At 45.6% G+C, this 11,648-nt stretch overlaps 3 protein-coding genes across 4 annotated transcripts; 2 read left to right on the forward strand and 1 right to left on the reverse strand.

Moving 5' to 3' along the window:
• Positions 1–2,644: 2,644 nt before the first annotated feature.
• LOC108036459 (uncharacterized) lies at positions 2,645–11,472 on the reverse strand. 2 transcript variants are annotated; one of them, XM_017112627.3, is made up of 3 exons: positions 11,276–11,472; positions 3,981–4,163; positions 2,645–3,267 (listed from the first exon to the last, which is right to left on the reverse strand). In XM_017112627.3, exons 1-3 carry the CDS (start codon positions 11,292–11,294, stop codon positions 2,777–2,779), a joined length of 693 nt encoding a protein of 230 aa, XP_016968116.1. In that variant the 5' UTR covers positions 11,295–11,472; the 3' UTR covers positions 2,645–2,776. The 2 variants fall into 2 exon arrangements, with proteins under 2 accessions (XP_016968116.1, XP_016968115.1); XM_017112626.3 differs by lacking the exon at positions 11,276–11,472 and adding an exon at positions 4,225–4,337.
• LOC108036457 (uncharacterized) lies at positions 6,981–7,983 on the forward strand. The gene is made up of 2 exons (XM_017112621.3): positions 6,981–7,133; positions 7,198–7,983. Exons 1-2 carry the CDS (start codon positions 6,996–6,998, stop codon positions 7,981–7,983), a joined length of 924 nt encoding a protein of 307 aa, XP_016968110.2. The 5' UTR covers positions 6,981–6,995.
• LOC108036458 (uncharacterized) lies at positions 8,626–9,901 on the forward strand. Its single transcript, XM_017112624.3, has 2 exons — positions 8,626–8,988; positions 9,110–9,901. The coding sequence occupies exons 1-2, from the start codon at positions 8,836–8,838 to the stop codon at positions 9,899–9,901; spliced, it is 945 nt and encodes a 314-aa protein (XP_016968113.1). The 5' UTR covers positions 8,626–8,835.
• Positions 11,473–11,648: the final 176 nt, after the last annotated feature.

The following is an 11,648-nucleotide window of genomic DNA, read 5'->3' on the forward strand; positions in this document are numbered from 1 at the left end:
CACTATGTAATCGAACTATGCATAGGATTTTGGGGACATACTGTAAACTAAATTCCGATTGAATATTAAACCCTTTCAAGGCTGATAGTACATTTACAAATAATTTTTTAAGTAAGCTGACTAAGACCTTGGATTGGTTTTTTCCCATACTACTGAGTACTCCCTAGTCGAGGGCCCTGTCCAGAGCTCCTCTACAGAATTTAGTTGCTGTTCGTCGAGGAGGTTTATTTAGCATGCAGCTGGCAAGACGCGCGTCAACGTCCATTGAGTTCCCCACAGATCTAATGGCTCCACGGCGATAAAATGCAAGAGTGTTGGTGCGCCTGCCAGAGCGTGAGTGCGGGTAGGTGAGTGTGTAAGAGGGTGAGTGTGTGTGGGGAAGGAAAAGGGACTTTCCCGGCAGCAACAATCAGTGGCTGTCGCTCGAAACTTCTCCGCTCGCGCAATTTTAGTTGCTCCGCCGATAATATCCCTCGCCTAATTGCCCACACACGCGCGCACTTAACTTTACAGATAAAATTAACGCCGTCGGCCAGTGTTTTGGATGGAATGGCGGTATGTTAAATATGTTTATGAGTGGAATTGGTTGCGGTGTTTAGAAAGGAGATATTTATCGGTAAGAGATGTAATAAAGAACTTAAAGGCCAGTCTAAAGTTCATGAAGCTGTTGAAAGAACCGGGGTTATTTAGAAAAAATAATATGTATGTATTGTTCTTACCTAAAAAGGTATAATAAATTTAAAACGAAATTATTTGAAGCGAATATCTTAATTTTATGCCACCCACAAAACTTCAGGAATATGAGAAGAGAAAAAAGGTAAGAAGGAGCTACCTTGCAGGAAGGCCAACATGACCGGAACCCCGCTGCACGCCATTTTGCTTGGGTCAACACGAGCTTGGCGCATGTTAAACCATGATTAATACGTGTTGATAAACAGTTATTGTAATTAATCGCGCCGCTGGTATCGCTTAAATTTAAAGCAACCCGCTCGGGCCAACCTAATTGGCGCGACTTTTCCGTGGCTGGCATAAATTTGAATTTGGCGCCTCGCGCCCACTCGCACTTACTGCAAGTGGAAATGAAAATGAAAATGCATTTATCATTCGCTTCTCCAGTCAGCAGGCGGGTTTATCTGAAATTAAAAATCGCTGCCACCTGAATTTATGTCAGCACTTTGCTGCTGCCAATACTCTGCACACATTCCGCTCGTCCTTTGGTCCTTTGAGGTAGTGCGTCCCATTGACGTTGCAATGCGCCAGGACCACTTGTTAGCCACAACAAAGTTTTCCCATAATTAAAAGCTAACACAACTTTTGGCTTGTGCTCGGCGAAAAGTTCGCCGACATATCGGAGGACACAAATGGCAGCTCCTCTATTAGCCAATTCCAGCTTGTTTCGGTCAATTTGTATGGATCCCAGCCATGCGAGTCCATGGAACTGGTCCACCTTTGTGCGAAAGTTCACCTGCGGAAAAGGTTGTCTAATAAGGGAAAATAAAGAGAAAGCCAATGCCAAATCAAATAACAAAATACCTGTATATTCCGCTCAAAGCTGCCAACAAATTTGATTAACTGAGGGAAATTTCTTTCACAATTATACAGAATTGATTGTATAAATAATTTATAAAAATGAATAACTGAAAGGCTTAAACAAAATTATTTTTGTAACAATTTTTAGTTTAACAAGTATACAGAAATGGCTAAATAAATAGGTTAAAAATATAAATAACTGAAAGATTGTAACAGGTCCTCTAATAAAAGAAAAATAAGGGAAATACAAATTTGATTATTAAAGAAAAATTAATTTGATAATTATACAAAATTTTTTAAGCAAGTAAGATAAAAATATAAATAGCTGCAAGGGCTCAAACAAAAAAGGGTTTCCACAGTAAATTGAATACAAAAAACAAAAAACTTATAAAAATGCTTGAAGTTTAGAAATCCAGTTGAGCAAACAAACAATTCTTTATATTTGGGAAATATAGTTACACATTGCCCTTTTAAAGATTCTACTGATCCATTAATTATAGAAAGCTAAATAAAATTATTAATATTTTTATTTGAATTTTTGAATTATGGCGCCATTTACTCTTCCTCTTCCGTGAGATAACTTATCATGGTTTCAAACCATTCAATATACAAACTTCACATATAGATGCCGCTAGTGAAATATGTAGAAGTAAGTAATATTAGTGTGGCCATGTAAGTAACTTCCGTCACTCTTGGCGCCAAATTTAAAATAACGAACAATAAACACAGCAAATTAAGGCATTTGCAATTGTAAAAAATAAAACTGTCCCTAAGCACTTGTAAGCCCCACTTAACCCCAAAGAGATCCACCAGTAAAAAATGCACACATCTCATTCGAGTCCAATATATTAAAAACACATTTGCAATGTATTGTGCAATAGTTAAAAGTACTTAATCATACATCTTTACATAAACAGAATATACGTATATTAAAAGCATACTCAATGTCGCTGTATATAAAATATCAAATGCCTCAAAATAACAAAAGTCGCCGGAGCAGAACGAATGGGTTAATTACACTTTGTACGGACAGAGATGTGCTGAGTTGCTCACATCGAAAGCAGCGGCTGCATATTACTACAAGATAATCCTCCCGCGCGGTACTCGAAAAATATATGTTGTGTACGTGTATATTCAGTTGAGGATTTAGCAATCACATTACTGGCACTCGTTACATTGAAGCAAATTCCCTTCTGTTTTTGTTTCTAAAGCATTTTCACATCGAGATATTATTAGACGCCGCCCTCTACTTCTGGCCAAGATGGAGCTTGCCCAGCAGGGCGTTGGCCTGCTGTCCGGCCGACTCCTGGGCCTGTCCGGCGGCATCCTGCACGCTCCTCTCGACGGATTGGCGCTTCTGGTCGACGTACTGGTTGGCCTCCTGCAGCTTCTGGTCCACCGCCTGGCTGGTCTGCTTCAGGGCCCCGTCGATGGCGCCCTCCGCCTGCTTGAGCTTCTGGTCCGCCACCGTCTCGGCGGCCTTCACGCTCTTGTTGATGGCGTCGTTGGCCGCCTTCTTGGTCTGGTCCACCGCCGTGGCGGCTGCCCGCTGCGAGGCCTCGGCCACGTTAGCCGCCACCTGCTTGGAGTTCTGGGCCACGGCTTGCGCCTGCGCCACCGTGTTGTCCACCGCCTGCTTGCCCTGGTTGACGGCTCCGGCGGCACGGTTCACGCCCTGGTCGATCGCCTGGCCGGCCTTCTGGGCCTCCGCGGTGGCCAGAGCAGCGGCTTCCTTGGCTGCAAGAGGGGTAGGGTTAATGTCTGGGTAATTCTTGCGAAGAACTCCTAGATATGGCCCTACAAATTCGATTGTTTTAATCAAATGTGAGAATTTTTACTAACTATTGTCGTGTGCTTAAATAGTTCAACCTTCACCTGTTCATCTGCTCAAACCTAAGGTTTACGTTTCCTTTAGATATACTTTCTTCGTATTCCTATATCCTAGCTTGTTCTTTAAAATGTTTCTCATCACTATAAAACTATTTTCAATATTTATAAAATATGTTTTTAAAAACGCAATAAATTTTTTTGGAAATACGAAATGCGTCACTGCCTCTTTGAAAGAACCCATTAATTGTGCTCTGCTATTCTGTTTTATGAACTTAAATTTGTGTGCGTTTTCATATAAATAGGTTTGTCAAAGAAACCGAAGTGTTCAATATAATTTAAAATTATATAAATTAATTATATGAAAAAAAGTTCTAAAAAGCTTTTTTAGAATTTCCAGAGAGTATACACAAAATAACCTTTGATACAATGGTCAATATTACTATTAAGTACTATACTACTATTTGTTTAAGAATGAAACTATTTTTATGGATTGCATAACGATACGTTTTCTTTAGATTTTAAAGTTCTGTTAAATAAAAAATATTACTCTACTATATAAAAACTTTTGGAATTTTGATGTTGAGTTCTCCTACTATTTTGTAAGGACCCTTGGTACTCACCCGTGCTGGCGGCCAGCTGCTCCGCCTCGCCCTTGGTCTGCTGCACCGACTGGCCCACCTTCTTGGCCTGCTCCTCGGCTAGCTTCTGGGCCTCGGTGGCCTTCTCGCTGGCCAGCTTCTCGGCCTCGTCCTTCTTCTTGCTGAACAGGTTGGCGGTCTTGTCGCCGAAGTTCTTCAACGAGGCTGGGGACGAATCGGAGGATTAGATTGTGGGCTCCTGGATGTCGGTCACTAGGACTAGTACTTGGGTTCTGGCGACTGGGAAACATGCTGACTGGCTCTCTGGACGCTAACTAAGCTCTGGACTGGCGCTAATCATAATTTATAGCCCGATTGCAATCAGCTCGATTGGCAGCCGATCAGAGGCGAGATTTGAGATTCCAAATTCCAGACAGGTAATTGCCGAAACATAAACAAAGCAGCTGGAGCATGAACTATTTACATGACCCAAGCCGAATCGATTAGGCGGGGGACAGTTTTTTTATAGAAACTGCGCAACTAGGGGCTGCTAAAATCGTGATCGCCAGCCCCATGTCGTCAGCTTCGCATTTTAAGGCACTCTAGCCCCTCGGAATAATCTTCGCAATTTAATAGAAATTAACGAGCGGCGGCTTTCTGCTGTCCCTCGAATGTGCATTCACTGGGAGTGACGTGTTCGGTCACTCAAAATAAACATTGCGAATCGGTCTTAGAAACGGAAACATTCGGAACTGCCCGAGGAATTTCGTTCTCTTTGTTTAGAAACATATACGGGGTATATGAGGTACATATAACATATGCAAATGAGGCAAACACAAAGCTACTTTTTGAAGTATTCGGCGAATGTGATGTCATAATCGGGCAACCGCTAAGTGAAATTGCCTCAGTTTGGGGCCTTTCTTCACGCTTTCTGATTGCGATCGGGAATGTGTTTATCCTAATGCCGCCCTCTCGGGGGAGATACTTTAATGGCCCCGCCACTCGGCTCGTTTCCAAATAATTTAGTTTCGGCCAATTACATTCCGCACTCTGATGATCCACTGGAAATTGTGCGAAAACAATGGTTCTACTTGGGATTGCGGAATGTTCGGGTTCGGTTGAGGTGCTAAAATAACTTGCACTAGCTAAGGAATGTCCATATTTCAGAATCGAATAGCTACGGCATGTATGTGGCAATGAACTTGCTTAAGAAGTTAAAATCGTGCATTCTACATGGTACAATCACAGGTTGATGTATAGGGGGATCATGCATACATAGTATTTTCTGAGTGCTGTTTTTCGAAACTAAAATCGTTTTATACTATACTTAAAACACACACAAATAGCGTGTTGAAATAGAGAAATTAAAATCAAATGAAAAGTTACTAAAAAGGTGGCCCGGTGAATAAGGCAAGCACCATTTGTATAATATTTAGTGTTTAGTATTCCTATGCCAAACCCCAGGGCATAACTTTATGGCTTACACTCGTGGAATTCCTAAGGCATTTGCGTAATACGACGCATTTTGTTCTTAGCCCTCTTGCTCGAGACTGCGGCAGCTTGTGGTCAGCACTGGAAAACCGGCTAGAAGCATGGCCAGAAGGTAACACAATAATCCCAGAGCCCGGACTCTCACAGCCTCTGCGACTCTCAGCCGTTTCGGTTTTATTTCTGCTTTTATTTCGATGAATAGAGAAAAACCTGTAGGCTGGGTACACGGGAACCCAGTTCTGCCGCCAGAGAATCGCCGCAGCGAATATCTATGAGTAACTGCGATTTGAGGTCTGCCGACTCGCGTTCCACACCAGTTCTGGGATGCCTAAAAAGAGCTGCGACTACACTCCGTGATGAATCGATGGGGCTACTGCGCGGCTGTTGTTGCTGATGATGTCATGTGGGATACAAATGCTCCGTCGAGATACGATACATGTACTCGTACTCCGAGGCAGCGCGTGGCAGAAAGTGGTGGCAAGGCCCTCTCACACCCCGCCAGTGGCTCTGCCCCGCGGCACAATCGTCATCCGTGCGAAGGTCGTCTGAGTCAGCTGGCAACAGGCCAAGAGGCCAGCGGCAGGCAAAGGATTCGTGTCCTGGCCCCGGGACAAGCCAATAGCTGATGTCATGGCCCCGCCAGGTAAATCAATAATCGGAAAGAGCGAGGGCAGGTCAGACACCAGTGCCCTCCGGCGGGTTATGCTAATGACCATGAAGTCACTGGATCTGATCGAATCGCAGAGACTGACTTGGGGTTTTGGGTGGCAGGGGATTACTGCAACTCCTTTGAGGGCATTTAACATTTACATTTATTTTTAAGAACAACAATCATATTAGACATTGCAATGAATCATCACTAATAATACTAAGTAAATTCAAGAAGATAATTTGGCTAAGCCGTAAAACTTTTACTTTTTAGCGATGAGTTCGGAATTCTTAATCTTTCCTGCAGGTTGAAAACAACCAATTGGATTTTATACTATAATTATCAAAGCTTTTAAAATTAAATATAACTTAAAATTGACCTCTAAGACTCATTAATTATTTGTGTTAATCATGATCACCGAATAAAAAATATTTTTCAAATATAGAGGCAAAGAAAAACTTTTATAAACAAGTATTCTTAATATTTCTGATATAAAACAACATTGCTAACAATGATTGATTCTCTATACCTTTTAAGGCAATACATTTAAAATATATAGTAATCACAGAATATTATTACATTCCTAGCAAATTTCAGCTAGGGTACTTAGTGGGTTAACCTCACTTGAGGTTCCCGCCCCCGTCACTATCTGCCCCCCGTTTTCTTCAAGTGTATCTAATAGTCAATTAAACTGAATGACCCTAAACCTGACCCACTTGCGGGTGAACAAATTAGCCCGCGACATTGGCGCAGGCATTCCTGAGACCTGAACTTGTAATTGAATTAGCCAGACGTTAGGGATGCCGCTCCGCCGGCGATGGGTTCCGAATCGATTGGAGCCACTGCTTGGCAGCGGAGGATATAAGTACAGGAGGCGATTCGAACCCGGCCACTGTGCACCGGCGGAAGCGAGCGAAATGAAGCATCTACTAACCGCACTCGTGGCCCTGCTGAGCGTCCTGCCGCGCGGCGAGGTCCTGGGCTCAGAAACCCCCTGTCCGCGTCGCTATCTGCGCAGGATCAACGGCAAGTGCTACTACTTCTCGGTGAAAAAGGTGAAGGGGAGGCATTGGGATGGGTGATCCAGAGGTATTCAAACTTGTCCAATAATATCCCCAGATGAACTGGTTTGGCGCCCTCAACAACTGCCTGCGCAAGGGCCTCACCCTGGCGGACTTGAGCAACCAAAGGGACTTCGATGGGGCCGTGGGGTTCCTGAGTGGGCTGGGTAACACGGAGGACTTCTGGTTCGGGGGCAACGACCTCTACCACGAGGGTCGCTTCCAGTACATCAGCAACGGGCGGCTGGTGCGCTACTACAGCAACTTCAGCAACGTGCTGCCCATGGAGCACTCCGAGTGCGACGACTGCCTGGAGGTGCGCATCCGCTCCCAGATCACCATGGTGTCGGCGGACAACTGCCAGGAGCGGCAGTACTTCATCTGCTCGGAGCGCTACTGCCAGGATGCGGACGGGGGCAAGAAGCCCAAGCACCACAGCCACGAGCATCTGCATCACTTCCACCACGACATCGGCGAGAGTGCGGATGGCGAGGTGGAGGAGGAGAACCACGAGCGCCAGCCGCCCATCGAGAGTGGGTCCACCGAGAGGGAGGAGCCGGACTCGGAGGCTGCCGCCGGAGCAGTGGATGTGCCGGACGTACTGGAAACGGAAACCCCTGGTCACGAGGGAGAAACGACCACTGGTGCAACAGGCGGATCGGAAGCAACTGCCGCCGCCGGTGGATCGGAAACCACCGCCGCTGGGGCAGCAGCTGGAGCAGCCGGCGGAGAAACCACGGCAGCAGCCGGAGCAGCTGCTGGCGCCGAAGGAGCCACTACGGCCGCAGGAGCAGAAACCACCGCAGCAGCCGCCGCCGAAACTCCAGCTCCTCCTGCAGCCTGAGATGCAACATATTGCCCAGCCGAATCCCGCATTCCTTTTCGATTACAAATAAACGATAGCAAATAATAAAAACTCTTTGGAAATATTTTATGAAAACTATACCCTTTAAATTCTTTAATGGACTTAAATTTTTTAGCTATTCATAATTGCTTATAGTCATATGACAAGGGCTCAAAGGCATTGTTACATATAGGATATCTGCATATAAGATCATAAAGTAATGTTGAGCCTTAGACGCTTTATTTTAGAGGTTCCCTTGAGTTTTTAGAAATATGAGCTAAAAATGGTTTTAAATATTTGAAAAGCATAAAAAATTATGAAACAGTTCCTCACAAGAATTTCAATATCAGATGAGTTGTTAAAATAAAGTCAGCTGTAGAATCTTTGAGATTACCGCAAACATGTTTTTTTTAAATAATTAACATATTTTACAAATTAATTTAAAGATTAGGAAAGACACAAAGAGGTCACAAAACAGTTCATTTTTTAAATTAAAAGTAAGTCAGAAAGCAATAGGGGCTCAAAAGATTGAATTATTCAACCAATTTCCAATTCTGTTAACACAGAACTCAAGATCTGCGTCCGAGATGGACGTCTGACGAGTACCAGTATAGTTTCGATACTGCTGTAGAGTGAGCAGTTACCAACTGACCCACCAGCCCTTGATTGCCACCATCATCAATTAAAATTGACCCATTCGATGCCCTTCCCGAAACCAATGTGTTTGCAAGTGGAAATTGGTCACTCCTCGCTAATGCAGATGTCACGCCCTCGGAAGGGTATATATAGAACAGGGGGCGGCACGCATGTGTACAGTTTGGCTGGACAGGTGCCTCCGTTTTGCTGGCAGCCATGAGGATCCTACCAATTGTGCTACTGACCTTGATAGCGGTCCATTCCGGTGGGGGGAAAAAGCAGGCCAAGAAGGCCAAGGACAAGGGACCCTGCGGCAAGCCCTTTCTGAAGGAGCTGAACGGGAAGTGCTACTACGTGGCCCACAAGAAGGTGAGACAATGATTGGGGGTAAGGTATGTGCCTTGGGAACCCATCTTTGAGTGAATATACTAGATACCTTGATCAAGATTCAAGTCACTTAACGACAGAAGTGTGGCTAATCTCTTGGCAGCTTAACTGGTTCGGGGCCCAGAACAACTGCCTGCGCAAGGGCCTCAACCTGGCGGACGTGTCCTCGCAGGAGGACTTCAACGCGGTGGTCCACTACGTGACGGTGCAGGTGGGCATGGACGACTACTGGTTCGGCGGCAACGACCTGCAGTCGGAGGGTCGCTTCCAGTACATCAGCAGCGGGAAGCTGGTGCGCTACATGGGCGAGCACGGCATGGTGGAGGCCACGCACCGCTCCAACATGGACGACTGCCTGGAGATCAGGATCCGGCCCAATCGCACCGTCGTGCTGGACGTGAACTGCCAGGAGAAGAAGTTCTTCGTCTGCGAGCAGAACCAGGGCAAGTGCGCCGTTCCAACGGCGGACAGCAGCGATGCCAATGGCCAGCACCACAGCCACGAGCATCTGCATCACTTCCACCACGACGCGGGCAAAAAGGAGAAGCAGGAGGCAGGAGGGAAAAAGGCACACAGTGTGGAAAGCGACTCGCGGCCAGCTGATAATTCGAATTCGACGGAGATCGGGGTCTCGAAGGAGAAGGAGGCGGAGGGCACGACGGCTGGAAGTGAGGGTCAGACGACTCCGGAGGCATCCACTGCCGGCGAAGGCGAAACGACGCCAGCGGAAGGAGAGTCCACGGCAGCGCCGGATGCAGCCGCCTCTGCCACTCCGGCGGAAGGAGCCACTGCAGCGGTCCCTGCTCCAGGAGCCGAGGCCACAACAGCCGCCACAGCAGCTTCAGCGGCCGAGGGGGCAGCTGCCCCGGAAACCACTCCAGCTCCGGCGGCCTAAACCAACAAACCTAACAACCGGGCGGACCAGTAGACATCTAGGGAATCGAAGAATGTTTGAGCTTTCACCAAATAAATTTGAATTTTAACAACACGATGATCAAATGGCTTTCAATGGCTTCTTCTCAAAACCAGTTCAAGAAATTTAAATTAAAAACCTTTAGGTGTAAGGGCATGTCCAAAACAGTACGATATCCAGTAATAAAATCGTATTTGGGTTCAATTTGCTAGATGTTTCAAAATTCATTCGTTCAAAATTAATTTTAAATATTTTATTTACAGAATCCATAGTTTTCAACATAAGATGAGTGTAAAATCTGTTCTCAAGAATCCAAAGAATTGATTTTCATCGGCTTCCGCACAACTTATAAAAGAAATGTTTTGTCTGGCGCGAATCGCTGATAATTCCAAGGCATTCTGTACAAGATCAATGTGTTTAAAAAAAGAAAAAGATGCAGCTACTAAAAATGGAACTACGCTGTCGGTGAGGAATTTCTAGAACTGAACAGCATTATCAACTAGGCTAATTTCGTGGAAAGTTCAGCACTCGGGGTTACTTACATTTCGATGCATCTGTTTTGGCATTGGGTGGGAACAGATAATATTATTAGGCATATATAGAGAATTTACATATAATCTATGTATAGTGGAAAAAAGATGCCTATCTCAAGTGCCAATGCTTGACCATGCGGTTCTCAAGTGGAGTCTAATGCCGAAGAATTCCAGAGATCGGAAGCAGGGAGGGAAGACAGAACTCCTATTTTTGCACCCACTTCAAAGCACATAAGTGTTCCATTTCGTCCCAAGGAAACACCATGGAGCACAGCCCCTCGAAGACACAAGGTACACATATATCGTTCCTAGATACGTATGGTGTGTATCTCTCTAGGCAGCTATAATTATATGTACGTATCATCGTTTTGGGTGTGGGATGTGCCAGCGAGAACGGCAACTTGTAGTCCATCTGAAGCTACATATAACTGCGCCATAATTGGCTTACGTATCATCCACATCGTCGTCGTCATTACCATCATCGGAGCCGAGCCAACGGAGCCGCGGTAGCAGACAATTAACTTTTTGTTACTGCGACCCGTATCGGATCGAACACGCCCGCTCGGCCAACCCCACCCAGGCCCGCGTCCGAATCCCGGGTGGCCAGCTGCTCCAACTGCCGGACTCCTGGCTCCGCCGACGATGATGTAACTAGTGTTTACTGCCATCCCTCCTTCCAAGGCTGACATATGCTAGGCACAACCAACTCACTGTATGCACACACATCACTTTGATAGTTGCATATATCGGATACATACGTATGCTTAGATCTAAGATTTCTAATTTCGAAACTTTCACATCGACTGCGGCTGGTTTTCGTTACCTGAAATCGAGCTGAACATTTTGAAACTTTTGCTTTTTCTCGGTCCTTGGAGTCGGAGAACTGATTTTCGGATTCTGTATTCGATCGGATGGGAATTCGAATCGGTTCAGAACTGTTTTTGGACAGCGAGTTGGGTATTTTTGGGGGAGCGCGTTTATTTTTAAACGTCCGACTGCGTGGAGAGCACAGAAACGTATAAAGTCGAGGCGAAAGTAGCGCTGAGACCTGAACTCACAGAACCCACCTTGTTGTTCTGCCTTGTGGAACGCGTTTGGCCCGTGGTGCCACATCGACCCAAAATGGTTGGAAGCCTCGGAAAACCTTTGATGTATGGGGGAAACACAGCAATCGCCTTTGGGCGGATTTGGGGTGG

Source organism: Drosophila biarmipes, chromosome 2R (assembly GCF_025231255.1).
Source record: "Drosophila biarmipes strain raj3 chromosome 2R, RU_DBia_V1.1, whole genome shotgun sequence".
Lineage (NCBI taxonomy): Eukaryota > Metazoa > Arthropoda > Insecta > Diptera > Drosophilidae > Drosophila > Drosophila biarmipes.

Excerpts from the sequence above, each read along its gene's own strand:
- LOC108036459 (XM_017112626.3), bottom strand. The coding sequence starts at position 4,249 with ATGTTTCCCAGTCGCCAGAACCCAA. Across the intron at positions 4,164-4,224 it reads TCCCAGTCGCCAGAACCCAA|CCTCGTTGAAGAACTTCGGC; the intron begins GTACTAGTCCTA and ends ATTCGTCCCCAG. Across the intron at positions 3,268-3,980 it reads GCAGCTGGCCGCCAGCACGG|CCAAGGAAGCCGCTGCTCTG; the intron begins GTGAGTACCAAG and ends CCCCTCTTGCAG.
- LOC108036458 (XM_017112624.3), top strand. The coding sequence starts at position 8,836 with ATGAGGATCCTACCAATTGTGCTACTGACCTTGATAGCGGTCCATTCC. Across the intron at positions 8,989-9,109 it reads ACTACGTGGCCCACAAGAAG|CTTAACTGGTTCGGGGCCCA; the intron begins GTGAGACAATGA and ends ATCTCTTGGCAG.
- LOC108036457 (XM_017112621.3), top strand. The coding sequence starts at position 6,996 with ATGAAGCATCTACTAACCGCACTCGTGGCCCTGCTGAGCGTCCTGCCG. Across the intron at positions 7,134-7,197 it reads ACTACTTCTCGGTGAAAAAG|ATGAACTGGTTTGGCGCCCT; the intron begins GTGAAGGGGAGG and ends TAATATCCCCAG.